The 24,226-nt window shown below is 50.2% G+C and overlaps 1 protein-coding gene and 1 long non-coding RNA gene across 2 annotated transcripts; one reads left to right on the top strand and one right to left on the bottom strand.

Moving 5' to 3' along the window:
• Positions 1-2,107: 2,107 nt before the first annotated feature.
• LOC110140805 (uncharacterized) lies at positions 2,108-6,400 on the bottom strand. The gene is made up of 2 exons (XR_002314858.2): positions 3,470-6,400; positions 2,108-2,250 (listed from the first exon to the last, which is right to left on the bottom strand). It is a non-coding gene; the product is annotated as an uncharacterized lncRNA (long non-coding RNA).
• Positions 6,401-6,421: 21 nt separating this feature from the next.
• Positions 6,422-18,265, top strand: IBA57 (iron-sulfur cluster assembly factor IBA57). The gene is made up of 3 exons (XM_020899430.2): positions 6,422-6,853; positions 16,144-16,487; positions 16,891-18,265. Exons 1-3 carry the CDS (start codon positions 6,513-6,515, stop codon positions 17,280-17,282), a joined length of 1,077 nt encoding a protein of 358 aa, XP_020755089.2. The 5' UTR covers positions 6,422-6,512; the 3' UTR covers positions 17,283-18,265.
• The last annotated feature ends 5,961 nt before the right edge of the window (positions 18,266-24,226 follow it).

Here is a 24,226-nt window from a genome sequence, read left to right as displayed (position 1 = left end):
GGATGAGTGGGAAAGGAAACCACTCTTCAGGGACCATCCAGGGAGCAAGGGCCAGGTTGAGCCCCTGCAGCCCCCGGAATGCTCGGGTACCACTCTGTGCCAGGCAACAGGCTTGGCCCAGAGGAGAGGGATGCGGCTGAAAGAGAACAAAGAACAGCCAGGTGTGCATGCTTAGAGCCCAAGGTGGTAGCTCAAAGGACAGAGGGGCAGTCCTGTCTCTGGCCCTGGCATTATCCAGATGCTGGCCAAAGCCTGCAGTGGTAGCTTTTGTGGGGAGCAACGGTGAGCACAGTAGGGAAAACAGCTGCTGCCAGCAAGGAGCCACCTTGGCCTAGACTTCAGTGACCCCTGGTGTCTCCCAGTCTCCCTCCAGCCCACGGCAGACCCTGAGAGGTTCTCTCAGGCTGCAAACCCTCTCTGGGGTCCCAGGGCCAATCACCAAGCCCAGATGAACCCCAGCCTAGTCTGCCTCTGGTCAGATGCAGACTGAGTCTCTTCCCTTGTGGGGTCTGACTGACTGGTCCGAGGTGCCAAGTGAGCCTTGGCCCCAGGTAAGCCCCACCCCCATGAAGTCCCAGATGTCCGTGCTGGAAGCAGAGCCTCAGAGGGAAAGTGAACCCAGATCCAGAGCAGGGATTCACCATTTACCTCCCCAAGAGAGGCAAGTCTATGGATCTGGCAGCCCTGGATTTGGGCTTGTTACACAGTGGTCACGAGGAAGCCGGCATCTCTGTGGTGGGGAACATGCCGTCCAGCCATGTCTGGCTCCTATCAGGGTGACTGGAGGCAGTGAGAAGCACAGCTGGTGAAGGATATCTGCAAGGCACCATTGTGGGTGAACACCCTTGCCGTGGCCCCTCCACAGCCTCCCTGAGGACAGCATCCTGCAGCCAGTGGAGGCCCTGCAGGACCTCAGGACCTCAGGGAGATGAGTGGGCATTCCAGGTGGGGAATGGTGGGAGACTTCAGGGTTCAGAACCACCCTAGTGTCTGGAGAGGGCTGGTGAGGAAGCCAGGTGTCCACTTCCAGCAGGGCTCAGAGGTTGGTTCAATCCTGAAGGTCAATGGTCCCACATCTCAAGGCTGTGATGGTGACAGGGTCCCATAAGGGGTGGAAGGTGGGGCATGAGCACTCAGCATCTGCCTGAAAAGAAGCCTTATGTCAGCAGACAGAGAGACCCTGGGCAGGTTTGTGTTTGGGAAGAACATTCTTGATTTTATTGTGACAGTGTCCAGGGAAGCCTCCTCCCACCCACAGAGAGGGAGCTTTAGGTCATGCTCAAGGGGTCAGGACCTCATTCTCTGGGCTCTTCATGAATAAAGTAACATCAGGATCTCACCCTCTCTAACTCGAGTTGATTCCCTGGTGTAGTTGCAGCCTGGACTTCCTGGTGGGGCCAGGGCTGGCTTAAAGATTTCCTCACTAACTGAGCTGGGGGGTCCATGCTGGGGTCCCTTGATGTGGTTCGGACCTCCTTAGAGCATAGTTGCCCAGCAATGGCCAACTGACTCTTATCACCATCCCTGAAGGCACGTCACTTCATATCACAGGAGTCATAGGCCCGCAGGATCCATCTCAATGGGCCAGTGTCACACTGTAAGGGCACACGGAATAGTTTCTGCAAGCCCCCTAGCCAGGTGTGAAGCTCAGCACAGCCCCCCACCACGTGTGAGCTCAGGGCCTGTGCAGACACTGCCCCCTTCTTTTGCCACAGCTCTGCTATCAGTCCACAATTCCCCCTCTACCGTGTGGCCTGTCCAGTGTCCATCATCTCAGCCCTCCCACTCCTAACTGGCTCCGATGCAGCTTGAGGCTTTCGGGTCACCAGGAGGAGGAGTCTGCCCAGGGGCTGCTGGGAAGCCTGTTTGCTGTGTGCCTGTGACACCGAAGTCAGGTAGGCGCAGCCTGTGAGTCTGTGTGCAGTGTGTTGGTCCAACACCAGTCTAGATGTTGGGGTGGGCGTGTGTTTTTAGATGAAATTAACATCAACAATCCGTGGACTTTGATAAAACAGACCCTCCTCCCTGGTGTGCGTGGCCCTTATCCAATCTTTGCTCCCTTAAGGGCAAAGGCAGGTTCCCAAAGAAGTGATTCAGTCTCCAGACAGCCAGTGAGGCTCACGTTTATGTCAGTTTGACTGGGTCCTGGGGTGCCCAGAACAAGCATGATCCTGGGTGTGTCTGTGAGGGTGCTTCTGGATCTGCAGATGGGCCTCAGTGAGGGTGGGCCTTGTCCAGTCAGGTGAAGGCCTGAGAGGAACAGAAAGGCAGAGTAAGAGAGAGCTCCTGCCTGATGGCTTGGGCCTAGCACACCGGTCTCATCTTCAGACTCAGATTCAGACTGGGTCTGCACCACGGGCTCTCCTGAGTCTCTAGCTTGTAGATGGCAGATTTGGGGACTTCTTGGCCTCCACAGTTGAGTGAGCCAATTCCTTATAGTCTCTTCCTCTGTGTATATTGAATTGGTTCTGTTTCTGTAGAGTTCAGTTCAGTTCAGTCGCTCAGTCGTGTCCGACTCTTTGCGACCCCATGAACCACAGCACGCCAGGCCTCCCTGTCCATCACCAACTCCCGGAGTCCACCCAAACCCACGTCCATGGAGTTGGTTTCTCTGGAGAACCTCAAGTAATACACAGCCCATCAGCCAAAGACTATCAAGAGCATACCAGCTGTGAGGAAAGCTGCAGATGGAGTCGCTACTCTGCAAAGTATCTTGGTCTGTGTAATACCATCGACTGGGTGCTCAAAAAACAGACATTTCCTTCTCACGGTACTGAAAACCGGACGCCCGAGACCGGTGTCGGTACCTGGGCCCTCTCCTTGGCGTGTAGGCAGCTGTCTCCTCCCTGGGCCCTCACCCGGTCCTCCCTCCGTGTGTCTGCTCTCATTTCCTCTTCTTACAGGGACACTAGTCTATTGGATTAAGGTGCACCCCAGGGACCTCATTTTACCTTAACCACCTCTTTAAAAGTCCCATCTCCAAACACAGCACCATTCTGAGGTCCTGGGAATTAGGGCTCCAAGATGTGAGTTTGGGGAGATGCAGTGCAACCCACATTAGAAGGTGGATGTCAAACTAAAAGCTCAATCACCACAGAAGGGATCCTAAGGCATAGGCCTCCTGTCTCAGGAACTTAGGGGCCCGGGTGCACCACTGCGGTCCTGTATGTTTCGTGAGCTTCTGATGGGGGTGCCTTAGGATTTAGTCATGTCCTCCCAATTGAAGTCACTAGCCATCTCAGCGTCATACCCCAATTTCTTGACGTTCTGGACAGTCATAACCATGATATCATGGGCTCACTCCAGTATTTTAACAGGATGTCCATCTCCTACCTAGGACATAGTATTTAAGATTCTCAGAGGTGGAGCCCAACCACTAAACTTGGCACTTAATGCTCACTTAACTACTTAAAAAAGCAGTGCCTCTCGGTGCCTGGATGGCCATGAGGATGGAGAGCTCATCCCTCACCTTCTTTGCTCTGGAGCAGGCTGGTGTGTGGAGCCGAGGTCATCCCAACCCTGCTTCACTGCCTCTTGGGGTCCTCAGGCTGTGTGGGGCCCACCCAGGTCTGCACAGGGGCAGGGACAGGCCAGGAAAGTGGCTGGAGCAGGATCAGGCAGAATGACCTTGTCTCATTCTCATCCGTTTCCACGGCTGGAGCCAACTCACCGGCTGCTCAGGGAGCTCATGGAGCGCTGCAGGGAAGGGGGTAACCAGAACGGGGGCAGCTTCCTTCTTCTGACTTTGGGAAGGGAGGAGGCCATGAGGAGAGAATAACAGGAAACCACCCCTGGCTGGCACCAGCTGGGAAACAGGGTCTGGGACCCCCAGGGCTGCTTATTTTTTAGCACTTAGATCCTCACCCATCCGACAGCTCCAGGACCTGTGGCCTCAGAGGGAGGAGGCTGTGCATGGGATCCAGCAGCAACCTAAGCCCCCAGCTGGACCCAGGCCAGTGAGTGGGGTTCTCTGAGGGCACCCTGAGGCCAGTTCCAGTTCCCTCCACCCAGACTTGTAGGCACGAGAAGCCGCAGAGAGAGGACCAGAGGAGTAGCCAGGCAGGGCCTAGGTGCAGGTGGCCCTGCTGTCAGACTGGCCAGGCTGCTGCAGAGTCCTGGAAAGGCTTCCTGGAGGGAGCCTGGAGCATGATGGTTGGGAGACTCTAGAATAGTGGGAGGTGCTGCCTGCTCTGTTCACAGAGGCCGCCACCAGCAGAGTGTGGCTCTGGACATTTCACTGTGGCCCATGCAGTAAGGAGCTAAGTTTCACTCGACTTCACTTGAGTTAAATCGCATTTAAACCGTTCCTGGTGGCAGCAGCAGCCCCGCTCAACCAAGTGGGCGGAGCTTGGCACTGGGCTGGGAAGGTCGGGTAAGGCTCCAGGTGGCTCGGGGTCAGTCTGCTGGCCCTTCCTGCGGGTCGTGCTGGTGGGAAGCATGTTTTCTGCTGGCCAAGGGATGGGGTGACGTGAGGCTGGAGGAATGCACCCCCCACCCCATGTTGTCCTCGAGTGGTTTCCTCCCTGCCCTCAACAGGGTTGGCAGGGAGGTGCTAGGTCACCCTTGGAACACAGGCTCAGCAGAGCACGATCTTTTCCATGAAAGGCCAGTGAAACCACATTCCAGACCTGACTGGTCACAACCAGGAAGCCAGCTGGGAGGGGATCAAGGGCCTGGGAAACCCTAGGGAGCTCCTTTATGTTAATAAGGTAATTTGAAAAGCACCTAAGGATGGGGGCTGGTTGTCAGGAGAACCAACCTTGTGATCAGAGGTTAGAGAACCAACTTTGTGATTAGAGGTTAGAGCTTTCAGCCCCACTTCAACGTCTGGGAAGGTGTGAGGGGCTGCAGGTGCATCAACAGCCAATGGCTGATAATTTGATCACTCATCTCTCTGTAATGAAGCCTCCATAAAACCCCAAAAGCACTGGGTTTAGAGAGCTTCTTGGTTGGGGAACACATGGATATTTAGGGAGAGTGGGTTGTGCTCAGAGGGCAGAGAAGTTCCATACCCCTTCCCACATACCTTGTCCTTTGCACCTCTTCCATCTGACTGTTCCTGAGTTATGTCCTTTTATAATAAATCAGTAATCTGGTAAGAAAACAGTTTCTTCGAGTTCTGTGAGCCACTCTGGCAAAATAATTGAGCTCAAGGAGGGGCCTTTTTGGAACTTCTGATCTATAGTTGGCTGACCAGAAGCACAGGTGCAACTTGGACTTTGGCATCTGAAGGCAAGGGGTGGGAAAATGTGTATGTGTCTGTGTGCACGCACAGTCTAATGGGATCTGATGTTATCTCCAGGTAGATGGATTAAAAATTGAGTTAAAGTATAAAACACACAGCTGGTACCAGAAAATTGTGTCATGTGGGGAACTCCCCCCCTCTCCCCGCCACATTTAGTGATCAGAAGTGTCAGAAATGGACAGTGCCAGAGTATAAGATACACAGGAGTGTGAGTTCTACACAATAACTAAAGGAACTGAAAGTAGAGTTGCACACTTGTGTTCATGGTGTGTGCAAGAGTGTGTGTCTTAGTTGTTCAGAGGTGTCCGAGTCTTTGAGACCCCATGGACATTAGCCTGCCAGGCTCCTCTGTCCATGAAATTCTTCAGGCAAGAATACTGGAGAGGGTTTGCCATTCCCTTCTCTAGGGAATGTTCCTGACCCAGGTCTCCTGCATCGCAGGCAGATTCTTTACTGTCTGAGCAACCTAAGAAGTCCTTGTGTGTTGCAAGCAACATAAATGTCCCATCGATGAGTGAATGGATAATCCAGATGTAGTGTGTGTGTGTGTGTGTATACAAACACATACATACATATACAATGGACTATCACTCAGCCTTTACAAAGCCTGACACATGCTACATCATGGAGGAACCTGGTAGATAGGAGCCTGTCACAAAAGACAAATACTGCATGACTCCACTTCCATGAGTTTCCCAGAGGTGTCAGGTTCATAGAGACAGACTGGACTGGCATTCCCAGGGTCTGGGGAGGGAGACAGGGGTATTCATTTGATGGGGCGGAGTTTTGGTCTGGGAAGATGAGAAAATTCTGGATAATGGGGATGACTGCAAAACGGTGTGAACATACTCAATGCCTCAGAAATGTGCACCCCAAAATGGAAAAGATAGTCAAGTTCAGGTTATGCGCGGCTCAACACGATAAAGCAAGTGGAAACATCTCTGAGAATTGAGGGGCAGGCCAACTTGCAGGAGCAGAAGTCAGTCTAAGATGGGTGTGCAGCCGACAACCCGAGGCCTCGCCCGGGCGCACGCCCCGCCCACCTTCACTCTGGCCTCTCCGGCAGGGAACGCTCGCCCGCCACCAGGGGCCGCTGTGGCCCCAGCCCGCGCATGCTCGTGCACACCCCGCCCCGCGCACGTTCCGTCCGTCAGCAGCCAGGGGCCGCTGTGGCGCCCGCGCGCACCGCTTCCCGGCCCCCCCACTCGCCCCGCGCGTCCGGCCGCCCGCCCGAGCTGCTGCGCGGGCCGCCTCACTCCTCCCCAAGATGGCGGCCGCGGCACTGCTCAGGGGTGCGGCTCCAGGGTGCGGCGGACCGGCCTGGAGCTGGCGGCTGCGCGCGGCCCCGAGGCGCCACCTGGCTCACAGTGGCTGCTGTCAGAGCGCTGACTCCGCCAGCGGCGCAACATGGGCCTGCTTCCTGCTGGGCGAGCGTGCCCTAGTGCGCGTGCGCGGGCCGGACTCGGCGCCCTTTCTCCTAGGTCTGCTGACCAATGAGCTGCCGCTTCCGGGTCCTGCGGTTGGCGAGGCGTCAACTTCGGCCCGAGCGGGCTACGCCCACTTTCTCAATGTGCAGGGACGCACTCTCTATGACGTCATTCTCTACGGGTGAGAGCGTTTTGCAGGACTGGCCCCTGGGGTCGCGGTATCCCCCGGGGGAAGGGCACCCGGGAGCGGGCCTGAGAGGACCTGGGCGGGTGGGCTTCTATGGTGGGCCCCTAAGGCAGAGGCAGACACTAGGGAGGGGCGGACAGAAGGCAGAACTAACGACATCCAGAGGCGGGGTACCTGGGGGAAGACTACCACTAGCTCGGGACGGACATCCAGGAAAGAACATGCACGGCAGGGCGTCCAGGGGAAGGGACATCTGGGAATCTGTGCACAGGGTGGGCCGAGGTGAGCCCCCAAGAGAGGGCACCTGAGGCCGGAAAGAGCGCCCAGGGTAGGCACTAGGAGACCCGCACAGCGGGCAGAGGGTGAGTACCTGGGGGAAGGCAGCCGTAGGTGGGCTGGAGCCAGCTCCGAGGGATGGGCCGGCGACAGCGAGTGTCGCCCGGGAGCACTTCGGCCTGGCCTCTGCTCACGCTCAAACCCTCTGCACGGAAAAGCAGCCACACTGCAGGGAGCAACCTCCGTGCCACTGGCTTGTACCACTGCTTCCTGAGTTCTCTAGTGTCCACGCATTTCTCTCCCAAATCTCCCAGTATTCAGTGGTATTAACGTTTGGTGTCCTGTACAGATTTCCGTTTTCACTTCCTTAGCTTTCTCAGACTTGGTTTCTCTAGAACCTCTTAACGCAGTTCCAGGCTGTTGCTCTGCCCGAGGCCGCCGGGGAAACTCTCCTGTCCCTCTTCTGTTGTGGGTTTTTGTCTGCATCTTCCTAAGTACTTCTTGCCTGCTGGTAGAGTACATTCTTTAGTGGCTTCTTGAGAGAGAGGTAGGATACCTAAGCGGACTCCATAACTTGTGTGTTATGTGTGAGTGAGTCAGTCTAGTCAGTCGTGTCGGACTCTCTGTGACCCCATGGACTCCTCTGTCCATAGGATTCTCAAGGCAAGAATACTGGAGTGGATTGCCATTTCCTTCTCCATACCCAATAACTTGGCTGGTCTTAAAACTCCGCTGAAAATTGTCCCAGAAAACGTTGAAACCACAACCTGTTTTGCAGCTGATAGCATTGTTGTCAAGAAGGCTAGTGTTGTTTGATTTCTGAGCCTTTGTGTGTGACTGGTTTTTCTCTGGATTCTCGTAGGGGCTCATCTTCATCCTGATGTCTTGTGTCATGATGATGTGTTGTATTTTGGGTCTTCTTTCATGTCATGTTGCTAGGCTCTTGGTGAGCTCTGTGACTCTGGAACAGGGATCAGTAAAATATGACCCTTGGGCAGATCCAACTCTGTTTCTGTAAATAAAGTTTGACTGCATGACTGCTACATGCCCATTTGTTTATATACTCTGTGGCTACTTTTGCTTTCCAATGGTAAAAGTATAATGAATAATGTAATAATGTGGTAGAGATTGTGTGGCCTCACACCTAAATTATTTTCAGTCTGATCTTTTACAGAATACATGTGTGGTCCCTGCTCTGTGTCCCCTCTTTCAGAAATACCATTGTCATTATCTGTTTTATGTAATTATTATCTTCCCAGTAGTTGCTTAACCTCTTTTAAAAACTAGATTCTTTGATTATCTTAAGCCCTCCATGTCTGTAACATTCAGTAGCCCCTATAATGGTCATTTCAGTTTTTAGTTTATTCAGTGTTGTAATGGTGTTTTGATCCTTCAATTTTCTTCCTTGAGTCTCCAGTCTGCCTTTATATCTTTCTGCCTTTGCATTCTTCCTATAATGAAGTTATATCCTGATAAGTCACTCTACAGTGTAAAAAATAAATATTTTTCTGTTTCTAGTTCTTTTTTTTAAAATCTTTAAATCTCTTCCTCTGGTTTGGCGTGTTTTTGCTTAGCTGCTGGGCCATCAGTTCTTGTCAGCAGGCATGCACGTGGCAGTTCTCTCTAGGCACTGTGCATGCTGTGATCTGCACTGTGGAGGACTTTGCTTTTCTCTCTGTTCACTCCTGAGAGCGGGGTGTTGGTGTGCCACTTGCTGTCTGTGCTGAGGGAATCGGAGTTCACCGTGATGATGTCCCCTGACCCTGGTTGCTCTTCTGAGATTCCAGCTCAGTCCTTTGTGGGGCGTGCAACTCCAATGGGTGGGCTGGGGTCCTCATTCCATCAGAGACAGACAGCCTGAATTAGTGGCCCCACTGGTGAGCAGTTGGAGGAGGGGAGACATGAGAACTCCCCCTCAGATGGCTGCTCTTGGGCCTGGGGGCTGGGTGAACCATGCCCAGATTCCTCTCTCTCAGTTCCACGCTGGGGCATGGGGTGCTGAGCCTTCTGGCCTCCCGCTGACCCTGATGTTTCTACTGGGATATGTCTTGGGTCTGACGCCTGCTGTTGTTCATGAGATGTGCTCCTTCCCCTCCTGGTTGCTCTTGACCTTTTACCTACATCTGATCGCACTGAGGTCTGCTCTCTGAGGGAAGGGGACACGCTGGCAACTGGTGTCCCGCCTGGAAGCCTGTGGCCTTCCTGCTTTCTTCATGGTTGCTCTGCCTGGCATTTTCTCTGTATCCTGTCTCCAGTTTTTCTTTTTCTTCCTTTTTGGCTGTGCTGTGCGGATTGTGGGATCTCAGTTCCATGACCAGGGACTGAACCTGGGCCACAGCAGTGCAAGTCCGGAATCCTAACCACTTAGGCCAGGAGGGAACGCCCTGGAATTTTTCATTGAAACTGTCATGCTTCTAGTTTCCCATCCTTGAGCTGATCCTTCCTCAGTGCACCCTGATCTTGTTTCCCGAATGTAGCACCATCCCTCAGACAAAACTTTAGGTTTTTCCTGGAGAAGGAAATGGCAACCCACTCCAGTATTCTTGCCTGGAAAATCCCGTGGACAGAGGAGCCTGGTGGGTTACAGTCCATAGGGTTGCAAAGAGTCAGACACGACTGAGTGGCTAACACACATAAAGTTGACTTCGAGATAAAAGCCAAAATATCATGGGTATGAAAATACATCTCATGCGTACATATACACACTCAAGCACACTCGCAGTCACTCCTGTCTCTGCCTGTTCACAGAATCATAGAACTACATCTCGTTATTTTTGTTGTTGGCCCCCCTCATCGACTCTAAGACTCAGTTTTCACCTCTCTCCTTCCCCTGCCACTACTCCACTCCTGCCAGTTGAAGGTATTTTCATCATTTCCACTTCCAGCCTTCATGTACTTAAGGAACACTGTGAATCCAGATTGAACAGTGTGGAGGAAGCCAGAAGAATGTGAAAAGCCTTAGTAGGCGTGAACCGTCATTATAAAGTAGTAATGTGCTGTCAAGGTGCACAGAGTCTGTCACACAGTGTCTGCTTGGTAAATAGCCAATGACTTGAATTTATTGAATTTGTTGAGACTTGAGTTTTTCTGGGATAGCCTATCATAAAATAATACATCAAATATGGAATATATTAAATAATAATTTGAAAACATCTTCTATATGACTACCATTGATTGAACATTGGTTTTTCTGATAGAGACAGCAATGAATGTTTTTTAGATTTATTTCATGAAATCCCCCAGCCCTGAAGAATAAATATTAATAGCCTTAGTTTGGTTCAGAAATGTTAAATAAATTGGTCTGCATGGAGATCTGGGATTATTAAGTGGAGAAGCTGGAATTTAAATCCCAATCTGTCTATCTGAGCAGTTACTGTGTGTGTATCTATGTTACTAGCTGTGTATCTCTGATCTGAAGACTGTGAAGGCATAGAACTTTTTAATGGGAATCTGAAGCTTATAATATAAGGTGTGATGTCCTTCTATTTCCTTCTTATGTGTGATGAGTGACAGCAAATTCTGCTAAAATATCTGTTTTAAATATTAAAAGATTTTTCAGGGAAAGAAAATCTAGAACGATATATTTTTTCTTTTTTTTTTTTTTATTTTTATTAGTTGGAGGCTGATTGCTTTGCATCGTTGCAGTGGTTTTTGTTATGCATTGAAATGAGTTGGCCATGGATTTACATGTATTCCCCATCCCAGTCCCCCCTCCCACCTCCCTCTCCACCGGATCCCTCTATATTTTTTCTGATGCACAAATGTTAGATATTCTAATGCATTCTCTTTTATAGGATTCTTAGTTAACTGATAACTACAAATAGAATATTTAAACAACAAAAAAAAAAAAAAAAAAAAAACTTTAGGTTTTGGTTTTTAAAGTAGACTCTTCAAGGGAGTATCCTGGTGGCCTAGTGGTTAGGATTCTAGGCTTTCACTGCCACGGCCTGGCTTCAGTCCCTGGTTGGTGAGTTGAGATACTGCAAGCCATGTGGTGCAGCCAAAAATAAAAAAGGAAAGACATTTTAGAGCAGTTTTAGGTTAGTAGGAAAATGGAGAAGGCAGAGATTTCTCATATATTCTCTGCTCCCACACATGCATAACCTCCGCCATTATCAGCCTTTCCTTCAAAGTAGTACATCAGTTACAATTGATGAGCCTATATTGACATCAAAATTACCCAGAGTCCTTAGTTCACATTAGGCCTCACTCTTGGTGCTGGGCTTTCTATGAGATTGGACGAATGTCCCACTGTAACATCATGAAGAGTGGCTTCGTTGTCCCGAACTGTCCTTTGTGCTTTGCCTGTTTCCCTCCCTCCTGACCCCTCACCACCACTGAAAGGATCTTTTCGGATCAGAAACTGTCTCCATAGTCTCCCTTTTTCCAGAGTGTCACATAGTTGGGATCACAGAGTGTGCTGCCTTTTCAGACTGCCTTCTTTCACTTAGTAATATACATTTACGTTTCCTCCATGTCTTTTCAGGGCTTAATAGCTCATTTCTTTTAGTGTTGACTAATACTCTGTTGTTTGCATGTACCAGTTTATCCATTCATCTATCGAAGGACTTGCTGTTGCTTCCAGATTGCTGTGCTTATGACTAAAGGTGCTATAAACATCTATGTGCAGGTTTTCTGTGTAGAGGTTAGTTTTCAACTTCTTTAGGTAAATACCAGGGAGTGTGATTGTTAGACTGTAAGGTAAGATTATGTGTAGTTTTATAAGAAACCACCAAAGTGTCTTCCAAAGTGGCGGTATCATTTTGCATTCCCACCGACAATAAGCAAACCGTTCCCATTTCTCCGTATCCTCACCAGCCTTGGGTGGTGTCAGTGTTCTGGATTTTGATCATCCTGATAGGTGTGCAGTGGGGCTTGTTTTAATTTCCTCTTCCTGATGACAAATGACATGTAACATCATTTCGTATGCTGTTTGCCACCTGAATGTTTTCTTTGGGGAGATGTCCAGATCTTTGGCCTATTTTTAATCAGACTGTCTCCTTATTGTTGAGTTTTCAGTGGTTGTGTATGTTCTGAGTGACAGTCCTCTGTCAGATGTGACTTTTCAGACCTTTCCTCCCAGGTGTGGCTTGACTCATCGGCTGAGCTGGGGCTCTGTGTTTTGAGGTCTTTCCTCATCCTGACCACGTGTTTGTTAAGTACTGGCTGTGAGAGGAGTCCTGCGGGTTTTGTGGGCTGGGCTGCTTGGCTTTTGGGGGACCCAGTCATGCCTCTGGGGGCCACTTCGGTAGGCTGGCTGCTGAGGTCTGCTGCTTGCTCGTCTCCCTGCAGGCCTTTCCCTGGTGCTGATCTCAGCGGGGACCGTGCTGAGCCTGGGTGCGGCTGGTTTCTGAGCAGTGATCTCCATGTGTGCCTGGCAGAGGGAGGGTGGGACGTGGGGCTAGCGTACCTCTTTATCCAGGTTCCGCCCGCCAGGCTGGCTGGTGAGGCTGCGGGTGCCCCCAGCCTCCTCTTCCAGCTACTGTGGTTGTGCCCCCAGGATGGGCTGCCGGGCTGGGCACGGAAAACTGTCAGAGAGGTACATCTCAGACAGACACGAGTGACTTTTGGGGGGATGACCTATGCAATGTTTGGGAAGTACTTACACTAAAGAGATTATTCAAAGATGAATTTTTTTCTGAAATGCACATTTGATTGGGCATCATGTATTTTATCTGGCAGCCCTACTCAGGGCCACTTGGCTGTGTCTGGGGGTATCTACACTCAGGGTGGCTGTTCCTGGCACTGAGTGGGCTGGGCCAGGGCTGCTCTCAGTGCCCAGCAGCGCCTAAGATGGCCCACAGAGAATGTTCCAGCCCAAATCTGGGCTGTGCCAGCTGAGCAGAGGCTCACCGCACATCACCACTTCCCCTGCTGACCCGTCCCCCATTACTTAGCCACAGCAGGGGCAGCGGACGGTCTGATTTGGGGTGGTGGGGCGCAGCGGTGCTTTGCAGCTTTGCCGGCCCTGAGGGGCTGAGCGGCACAAGGCCATTTGCACAGGTAGCTCAGAAGAAAGGTGCCTGAGCCCAGAACCTGTCCCTTCTCCACCCTGCTTCTCTTGAACCATGGAACGCTGGCCCCGTGAGCGAGATGGGGCGTCGGCCTGGGGCCTGACCACCCTGGCGCCCCGGTGGCCCCTTAGCCAGCCCTGCCCAGGCCCTGCCCCTGCTGGGCCTTTGCCCTCCTGGGGGCATGGTTCTACCTGCTTCTCTCCCTCCTCCCCCTGGGGTTTACTTCGCCCCTGTGGCCTCACGTCTGTCCACCCATGCCCATTTCTTCCTCTTGCCAGTATTTCATATTGCTTCTGTCTGCTTCCTTTATCAGAGACTTAAAAAATAGAAACATACCTACACATGGTTAAAAAACCTAGTAAAGGCTTTTCATGAGAACTGACTGACTGCCCTTTCCCTTCTCACTGGCATGGACCCATGCTAGGAGAGGCAGCTCCTTTTTCAACTTTTATTTTGAAATAATTATAGATTTGTAGGAACCCGCAAAAAAAGTGAGCAGGGAGGTCTCATATACCCTCACCCAGTTCCCTCAGTGGCAGCATCTTGCCTCCGATAGTCCAGGGTCACATTCGGGGGTGGCGGGGGCGAGGGGGGGATGGGCCAGCCCCAGGGCGCACTCAGGTTCTTCCAGGTTTCCACGTGCTCGCTTGCATGCAGCTCTGATTTGATCACACACGTAGACCTGGGTATCTTCCATGAAGACCGAGCTGTTCCGTTACCATCAGGCTCGCTTCTGCCCTCTGGGGCACACTGCCTTTCTCAGCCCCTCAGCCCCACAGCCACTCCCCTGCTCACCATCTTTATGATCCTGTCATTTCAGGACTGTCCTACTAACAGTCTTTTGAGATTAGGTTTCACTCACCTCGATGCCCTTTGGATTCACTGATAGTCTCTTCCTTTTCCTTAGTAGTATTCCATCCAGGGACTGGACCATGGTTTGTTTCACTGTTCGCCCACTGAAGGATATTTTGGTTTCATTTCTTGACTGTTAAGAAGAAAACTGCTTCTAATGTTCACGCCCAGGTTTTATGTAAACACCTGGGGTGTTTTCTAGGATAAGTGCCCAGGAGTGCAATGACTAGATTGTGTGGTCGCTGCATGTTTAGTCTTATAAAGAACTGCAAACTATTCTCTGGAATGTGTATTCCATCTACATTCCCACCAGCAAGGTTGAATGATCCATCTTTTCTGCATCCTTGCTTCCTTGAATGTTTTTATTTTAGCCATTCTGATAGTTGTGCTGTAGTATCTTGTGGTTTTAACTTGTCTTTGCGTCATGATAAGTGACTTTGAACTTCTTTCCATGTGGTTATCTGGGGCAGCACCTTTGAACTCTTCTCTTTTTTCTGGCAGTTTAATTCTATCTGTAAATGATCGTTTTCCCAGCCCTCAGCTGATCTCATTTTGACCTTCTTTGAGGACTGTTTGGTGGGTGAGGCGATGACCTGCCTTGCTGTGGCCGCTTGTTCTTTTCCACTTTCTTCACATGCTTGTTCCTGTATTTACTTGGCCCTTGGCTGGTAGTTATGTGTGTGGGCCTGACAGAGTTTGTGCTGTAGGGTGAGGCCACAGAAATCAGGGCACCAAGCAAGCTGCTTTTTTTAAAAAAGAAATTTTGTTTTAGGAATTCTCTGGTGGCACAGTGGATAAGAAATCTGCCTGCCAACGCAGGGGATATGGGTTTGATTCCCAGGTCCCCGAAGAGTCCACATGCCACGGGGCAACTAAGCCCGTGCGCTGCAGCTACTGAAGCCCACACGCCTAGCGCTTGTGCTCCACAAGAGAAGCCCCTGCAGTGAGAAGCCATCACCGCAACCAGAGTGGCCCCCACTCGCCGCAACTAGAGAAAGCCCGTGCACAGCAGCAGAGACCCAGCACTGCCAAAGACAAATAGAGAAATTTTAGTTCTGTTTGTTTTAAAAATATTTTCTTTGTTTATTTCTATTGTTTTGGCTGTGCTGGGCGTTAGTTGTGGCACGCAGGATCTTTTCTTAGGGTGCCTGGGCTCTTTGTCCCAGAGCGTGGGCGTCTCTCTAGTTGAGGACTGCAGGCTCAGTAGTTGTGGCGATCTTAGTTCCCCAACCAGGGGTCGAAGTTGAGCCCCCTGCATTTGAGGGCAGCTTCTTAACCACTGGACCACCAGGCAAGTCCCTCCCCCACCACCACCCCAGGCAAGCTTCTGTAGCTCTTTCCTTGGCTGGTGATTGACTTCTCCAGGGTAGCACTTAACCCTTTCGTGCCTGGGGAGAGGGTCAGAGGCACAGCTGGTGGGTCCAAGCTGATGGCCTTTCTTTTTGATACATGCTCCTGAAGGTTTTACCCACTTCTCTGTCTCAGCTGCCATGCAGCTGTGGGTCCTTCCTCAAGCTACATCTGTAATCAGGACTCTAGCCATGTACTCCTCTGGGCCCTAGACATCTCCACTTAGGGCCCCTCCATCACATCTGACCGTGCGCTGGTCTGTCTGTGCTCCTCTGTCCAGAAGGGCCCCACCATCCATTCTTCAGTGACACCAGGATCTGGAGTCATTCCACTGGATGTGGGCTGCCTGGACTGGGAGTTAGGAAGGCTCTGGGACCCTGATCAGGTTGCAGGGCTTCCCTGGGGGAGGTAGGAAGTGGGCATGGGCTAAGTGTGGCCTCACCAGGCACCTCACCTGCGTCGGCTGCCTGTCAGCACCCCTCCTGAAATCTGCTGTGTGCCCTGACTGAGGATCCTTGGCGTCTTGGTGCTTCTCAGGGCTGGAGGCGGCAGGTTCTGACTGGTGTGGCCGTCTGTGCCTGTTCACCTCACCCTGGCCACCGGACACCACTGTGGTCCCAAGGCCCTGCTTCGCACCTGTCCTCCCCCGGCCGAACTGTTTCCTGTGGCTCCCTCCCTGGGTGGGGAGGGGTGCTGGGCCGGGCAGCAGCGCCAGCTGGTCCGAGGGGCGGGTGCACTTGGGCGGCACAGGCACTTCCTCGGTGTGCCTGCCACCCCCGCCTCTCCCCGCAGGCTCCCTGAGCGCCCCGGTGAACAGCCCACCTTCCTCCTGGAGTGCGACAGCTCAGCGCGCGATGCGCTGCAGACGCACCTCTTGCTGCACAAGATCCGGCGGAAGGTCACGGTGGAGCCGTGCCCTGAGCTGCGCGTGTGGGCCGTGCTGCCCCGAGCCCCGGGGGATGCTGGAGGGGCGGTGCCGCTGCGGAAGGAGGCCGAGTGTGCCGCCATCCTCACCCGTGACCCCCGGACTGCCTGCATGGGCTGGCGGCTCCTCTCCCAGGGTGAGGGTTCAGCCCTGGTGCCCGGGGGCCGCCTTGGGGACCTCCAGGATTATCACCGGCACCGGTACCAGCAAGGTATGGACATGGGGTTGGACCCGGGGAGAGGTTAGGTTTGGGGGGCTGATGCTGGACAGGGAGGAGGGGCAGGGTGGGGCGGGAGGGGACAGGAGGTGTGACCCGGAGCCCTGGGAAGGCTGCATGGTGAGTCCAGGCACTGGGAGGAGTCGGGATAGAGCAGAGCTCCGGCGTCAGGGGTAGGACCTTCTCTAGTGGGCAGTGTTGAGGGCCAGACCAAGATGCCCACCCAGAGACCAGAGCAGGAGCCGGAGTTGGGACCTGGAGGACGCGGAGGGACCCAGAAGACTGCGGGGGTCAGATGGTGGGACTCCTACAGGCCAGTACCCCTGGCCACCCTGGGTTGAGCCCCCAGCTCCGGAGGACACCTCAGACCTCACCAAGCCTCTCCCCACCTCTGCAGGTGTTCCCGAGGGTGTCCATGACCTGCCCCCAGGAGTAGCGCTGCCTCTGGAGTCCAACCTGGCCTTCATGAACGGCATCAGCTTCACCAAGGGCTGCTACATTGGCCAGGAGCTGACAGCTCGCACCCACCACATGGGTGTTATCCGAAAGCGCCTCTTCCCAGTACAGTTCTCAGGTGCCGTTCCTGGTGGCGGCATTGCCCCCGGCGCCCCTGTGCTCACCGAGGCAGGGCAGGCGGCCGGCAAGTACAGGGCAGGGCTGGGGGACGTGGGTCTGGCCCTGTTGCGGTCTGAGAAGATTAAGGGTCCTCTCCACATCAGAACCTCCGAGAGTGGCCTTGTGGCCCTCACTGCGTCTGTGCCAGGCTGGTGGCCCACAGCCACCAAGTAACCTCGGATGCCCCTGCGCTCCTGTACGGGGCCTCATCTACTGCGCCCTGCAGCCAGCCGCACTTTCTTGGGTGACCCAGTTGAAAGAACATGCCCTGGGAGGGTCCCCAAGCATCTGTGGGCCTCCCAAAGCTACTGACATGGCAGGAGATGCTCCTGCATGCAGCCCGGTGTTTCCAGCCTGTCGTGCTTCCTGGGGACCGTCCTGTGCCCAGGGTGACTGTTCCTTCCTGGAAGCTTTATGGCTGGAACATCAGGAGCCCTCCTGAGGACCGAGGGTGGGTAGAAGTGAGCCCTGGGCCTGCCTCTGTCCTGAGCAGTGCTACAGCTTCCACCAGACCCCGGGTGAAATTCCGAACCATATTGATCTGGAGGTGGTTCATCCATCAACCAAGGACAATGCTCCAGGATGCCTCCAGGCTGCCCACACCCCTCTGAGCCTGCTTGGGCAGGCTTGGGAAGGGAGCTCCCAGTGTCTGGGGTGGCTGAAGGGGCGAGTGGGCTCTGGGAATTGTCTTAGCATGTTGACTGGGGGCATGCCTGAAGGTAGGAATCCTGTGGGCCAGGTGGAACGGCCGCGTCTGTGCGTAGAGGCACAGGCATTGCTCCCACCCACCCGAGTCCTCCCAAGCATACCTGTGTGCTCAGGGGCACCAGCTGGGGGAGCCCCAGTGCCGTTTATACCACATCTCTGCAGCTTTGGCCCCACCGTGTCATGGGCAGTCCCTTCCCTCCATAGCCCTCCTGAGCTCAGGGTAGGGAGTGGCTGCCTTGGGACGGCAGTGCCCAGGGTGCAGAGAAGAGCTTTTGCTTGCTGTACTTGCTGCTGTTTTCTGATGCAGTCACATCTTCATAGTAAGAGGGTGACTGACTTCCCCATTTTAAACCACTGACTTTCATTTTCCCACTGCAATGTGAGTCTCGTGGGTACAGGGTGTCCCACCTGATGCCCCAGAGTGGCTATTAAAGTGCGACCCGCAACCAGCCCATGTGGAACTCTGGCTTCTTTCTTTCTTAAGTGTATTTATTTATTGTAAATGTTTATTTGAGTGTTGTTGGTTTACAGCGTTACGTTAACTTCTACTGTACAGCAAGGTGAATCAGTTCTTCATGTACCCAACTCTTTTTTAGATTGTTTTTCCCATATAGGTCATTATGTAGTGTTGAGTAGAGTTCCCTGCTATACAGTAGATCCTTTTTAGTTGTCTCTTTTATATATACTGGCGTGTATATGTCAGTCCCAATTTCCCAATTTATCCGCACCCCCTTTTCCTCCCCTGGTAATCACAGGTTTGTTTTCTATATCTGTGACTCTATGTCTGGTTTGTAAATAAGTTCATTTGTGCCATTTATTTTAGATTTCATGTATAATCTATGTCATATGATATTTGTCTTTCTCTGCCTGGCTCACTTCGCTCAGTATGACAGTCTCTAGGCCCATCCCTGTTGCTGCAGATGGCATTATTTCATTCTTCTTTATGGCTGAGTAGTACTCCATCATATATATGTACAGCATCTTTATCCATTCTTCTGTTGACGGACATTTAGGTTGCTTCCATGTCCTGGCAATTATAAAGTAGTGTTGCGGTGGACATTGAGGGACATGTATCGTTTCGAGTTACGGTTTTCTCTGGATATATGCCCAGGAGTAGGATTTCAGGATCATATGGGAGCTCCGTTTTTAGTTTTCTAAGGAACCCCCACACTCTTCTCCATAATGGTTGTACCAGTTTACGTTCCCACCAACAGTGTAGGCAGGTTCCCATCTTTCTATACCCTCTCTCACCCTACTGTTGATAGATTTTTTTGGTGAGAGCCATTCTGACCAGTGTGAGGTGATACCTTCTTGTTTTGATTTCCTTTTCTCTGACAGTTAGTGATGCTGAGCATCTTTTCATGTGCTTTTTGGCCATCTGTATGTCTTTTTTGATGGGGTTTTTTGTTTTTCTTCATATTGGGCTACATGAGCTGTTTTTACGTTTTGGAGATTAATCCCTTGTCAGCGGCTTCATCTGCAAATGTATTCTTCCCCTCTGGAGGGTTGTCTTTTTTTTGTCTGTGGTTTCCTTTGCTGTGCAAAAGCCTCTAAGTTTAATTAGGCCCCATTTGTTTATTTTTATTTTTATTACTCTAGGAGGTAGATCAGAGAAGATCTTGCTGAGATTTACATCAGAGTTTTACAGTGTCTGGCCTCATATTTAGGTCTTTAATCCATTTTGACTTAATTTTTTGTGTTTGGTGTTAGGTAGTGTTCTAATTTCACTCTTTTACACTGCACAGTTTCCCAGCGCCACATATTGAGACTTTTCTCTGTTATGCATTACTGTCTCCGTTATCCTAGGTTAGATGCCCGTAGATGTTCGAGTTTTTCTCTGGATCTTCTGTCCTGCCCCACGAATCTGTGTTTCTGTTTTTGGGCCTGTGCCATGCTGTGTTTTATTTTTGCCATGCCACATAGCTTTGTGTATCGTCTGAAGTCGGGGAGTGTGATTCCTCCAGCTCCATTTTTCTTTCTCAGGATTGCTTTAGCTCTTTGGGGTCTTGTATTTCCATACAAATTGTAAAATATTTTGTTCTCTTTCCATGAAAAATGCCATTGGTAATTTGACAGGGACTGCATTGAACCTGTGGATTGCTTTGGGTAAAATAGTCATTTTGGCAACATTGATTCCTCCATCCAAGAATGTGGATATCTCTCCATCTGTTTGTGTCATCTTTGATTCCTTTCATCACTGTCTTACAGTGTTTTCTGAGTACAGATCTTTTGCCTCCTTAAGTAGGTTTATTCCTAGGTATGTTCTTTATTTTATTTTATTTTTTTGATGTGATGATAAACAAGATTGTTCCATTTATTTCTCTCTGATCTTTCATTGTTAGTCTATAGGAATGCAAGAGATTTCTGTGTATTATTTTGTATCTTGTTACTTTACCAAATTCATTGACGAGCTTTAGTAGTTTTCTGGTATTGTCTTTAGGATTTTCTGTGTACAGTATCATGTCATCTGGAAACAGTGACAGTTTTACTTTTTCTTTTCCAATTTGGATTACTTTTATTTCTTTTTCTTCCCTGATTGCCATAGCTAGGACTTCCAAAACTGTGTTGAATAATAGGGGCCTGAGTGGACATCCTTGTCTTGTTCCTGAAATTAGAGAAAAAGCTTTCAGCTTTTCACCACTAAGTGTGTTATTAGCTGTGGGTGACAGAGACATAGGGGTTTGGCCGGTCCCGTGAGGCAAGGCTCCCCTCAGGCGGGGAACCAGCCAGGCAGTGCTGACCCTTCCCCGTCCCCCCAGACTGGGTGGGCAGCACTGTCCGAGGCTCAGGCTCCTGAAGCGAGCAGAAGTAAGAAGGCAGAACGTGCTGTGGACCAGGATGGGCTGGATCCTTGTGACACAGAAATGACGGTTATCATACGCCGTCAGCCTGTGAATTAAACACACAGAGGGCTTCCCACTGTCAGTGAGCACCCAGGGTTGGGAGCCAGGCGTCTTCTCTGGGCAGTGGCATTTGTGGAACATCAGCCTCTTGGCCTGAGCATGAACTGCTGTGCTGACATGTGACCTGTGGTGGGAGTCATAAATTAAATGAGAAACGAGATGGGCCATGGTGTTTGAAGTGCGGGCAGCTTCCGAGTCAAATGCTGCCTTGGAGATCATGTGACCTGTAAATGTCTTCAGGGTTCTGCGGGCAACTGAAACCTTAAATTATTTGGTTCAGATCCAAAGAAGTACATACTCCGTATTCTTCCTCAGTATTTTTAAAAGGAGGCTGCCATACAACAGAGGTGCTTCCTTTGAAAAAAACCAAGTCAGTTTCCACGGAAGCCCTGGAGCATACAGAAAGCTGTGACTTTTAGAACTCTAACACCAGCATCTTGATGCACATGACCAGAGGGGATCAGCTGGTGTTTAATCTTCACGTTTGTTTCAGTTTCATAAACAGTGATCACTGTGAGAGCTGGTGTAGATACTCGGGAAGGTCTTTGCTGGTTTTCCTGTCTGCTCTAAGTTTATTCTGCAAAGAGTATTGAAAGGCTGTTACTGAACCATAAGACACTGGGATTCTTGGCCTCCGGAGGAGACGAATTCAATCCGGGGCCTGAGACAAGGCTGGATCGCTCAGAGCTTTTGTGTAATAAAGTTTTATTAAAATATAAAGGAGATAGAGAAAGCTTCTGACATAGGCATCAGAAGGGGGCAGAAAGAGTGTCCCCTGCTAGTCTTCAGCTGGATGTTATATAGTCACTGCTGCTAAGTCGCTTCAGTCATGTCCGACTCTGTGTGACCCCATAGACGGCAGCCCACCAGGCTCCCCCATCCCTGGGATTCTCCAGGCAAGAACACTGGAGTGGGTTGCCATTTCCTTCTCCAATGCATGAAAGTGAAAATTGAAAATGAAGTCGCTTAGTCATGTCCGACTGTTAGCGACCCCATGGACTACAGCCTACCAGGCTTCTCTGTCCATGGGGTTTTCCAGGCAAGAGTACTGGAGTGGGGTGCCATTGCCTTCTCCTATATATAGTCACTAGCAGTCTGTTAATGAAAAGAAAGGAATGTCTTAAAACTCAGAACGGCACCAGGCCCCTCATCCATAAGATGCATTTTGGGATAATCTTGGCACCAGATGATTCATCCTGGGCCATAAAACGATTGACCTGAATCTTGTAGAAGGGCAGATTACCATACAAATAGTTTTGTTTACATAGCTTAGGGGAACAATATCTGAGTATAACATACTGGTTTGTCAAGTAGGTTCTGACAAACCGACTTGAAGACAGTCTGGGGTAAATGCATAGCACATTAACATAGCTTAAGACGAACATTTCCATAAGAAAAATGCGTTGGTTAACTCAAGGTTTGAGAAGTTAGCTTCAGGTGAAACCAGGTGTCATTATGGCAACACAGTATTTTAAGAGAAACCTTCTTTTAAATTTGTATAGAGAAGGAAAAAAATATTGCTAGTTTGTTTCCTCCTGTCACTTAAGAGAGAGAAAATGCCTGACACTGGCAGCCTATTTCCTCCATTTGGAGACCCCTGGCCTTCCTGCCTGTTACCCTCTCAGTATGAAGTTCTGAAAATTAGCTGTCATAGTTAAAAAAAAAAATGTAGTCCTCTGATAGTGGTATTTCTAGAAGCCTGGCAAATGCAAGTGTAAACAGTTTTTCACAGACCCTTGTCCTACTCAGGTTTTACAGAGAATAGTTCTAAGGAATATACCTTTGTTGTTAGAAAACCAAAAAACCTAGAAACACTGATTTAACCCAAAAAGAAACAAGGGTCAGCAGGAAAACAGTAGAATCAAATCTACAAATTTTCAGATATTGAAGTAACCAGACATATAAAATAAATATATTTAAAGAAATAAAATAAGGCATTTAAATATTAGTAAGAAGCAAGAGACTGTAAAATGATTAAGCAAATCATATAAACAGATCAAAGAGAACAAGAGGTAAGCATGCTTCTTTAAAGGAATCTATGGATGTATTTTCTGAAGAATTGGGAAATATGAAAGAGAGGATGACGGGAGAGTGGAGAGAAGATTAAATGTGATAACAGTGATCTAAATGGAATTACAGATGGATAAAAAAGAACATGGGGCAGAGGAAAAAAATAACGGCTGAGAATTTTCTAGACATGATGGAAGTTGTTGCTGCTTAGGTTCAGAAAGCCCAGTGGCTTGCTGTAGCTATGCTATGCCTTGTCACATCGTCATGGAAGTCTAGAATCCCAAGATAAACGGAAAATCACATAGAAGTCGGTAGCAATAAAATATTAAAAAGTGATTTAACAAAAGCAGCAGTGGAAACCAGAACGAAAGTGAATAATATATTCGTTGTACTGAGAGAAAAATGCATGTGTGCGTGCCAAGTCGCTTCAGTCATGTCTGGCTCTTTGCGACCCTATGGACCGTGACCCACCAGGCTCCTCTGTCCATGGGATTCTCCGGGCAGGAATACTGGAGTGGGTTGCCATGCCCTCCTCCAGGGGATCTTCCCGACCCAGGGGTCAAGCCTGAGTCTGTCTATGTCTCCTGTGTTTGCAGGTGAGTTCTTTACTACTAGTGCCACCTGGGAAGTCAGCCTAGAATTGTATACCCAAAGCTGTCATTCAAGAATGAGGTGTGAGATAAGTCAGTTTCATCTGAGATGCTGTGATTTTTAGTGAGAAATATGTATTTGACCTTGTCCTTAATCCTGGCACATAGTTCTAAAGCTTTTGCAATTTCCTAAGTGATAAGAGTGTTAGAAGTACGTTAATATTTATAACAAGCTTCTGTCAACCACACCAGAGTTTATGTTAATGAGATGAGTTTAGAAAGACTCTTAAGCGTGGGGGTTAGTTTCTAGATTAGAACGTTAGAACTTTCAATCCAGCCTCTGGAAAGGGGAGAGGGGCTGGAGGTTGAATGAGTCACCTGAAGGACAATGATTTAATCAGTCACACCTCTACAACGAAGCCTCCGTAAAACCCCAAAAGGATGGGGTTTGGAGACTGTCCAGATAGGCCGGAACTGGTTTCGTAGAGACCACATCCTTTGACAAGTTTTATCTAAAAAGATACCAATAACGAAAAGATAATTAAAAACCCATTATCACTTGAATGTTAAGAAAATCACATCTGAATACCTCATGGGTCAAAGAAAAAAGTCCTCACAAATTACCTGCTACTTGATATGACCATGAAAATGGAACAAAATTTGGTTGTGGGTGCATATTAGGGGTAACTTCATAGCCTTTAAAACTGTGCCTCTGACTTAAGTTAGCAAAATAGCAACATAATAGACTCAAAGAAAGTAAAAAGAAGGAAATAATAAACAAAGGAAAGAAGTAAAGCAGAGGAGCAACAAGACCAAGTATTTTCAACAGGATGATGGGAGTGGGGAGAATCCAGGGGCTTCAGGGGAGGCAGGGGGCTGGGTCTGCACTCTCCCTCTACCCAGCCTT

This window comes from Odocoileus virginianus, chromosome 3 (assembly GCF_023699985.2).
Source record: "Odocoileus virginianus isolate 20LAN1187 ecotype Illinois chromosome 3, Ovbor_1.2, whole genome shotgun sequence".
Taxonomy (NCBI): Eukaryota; Metazoa; Chordata; class Mammalia; order Artiodactyla; family Cervidae; genus Odocoileus; species Odocoileus virginianus.
Note: the sequence above shows the minus strand (reverse complement) of the source record. Positions and strands in the feature narration are given on the sequence as shown.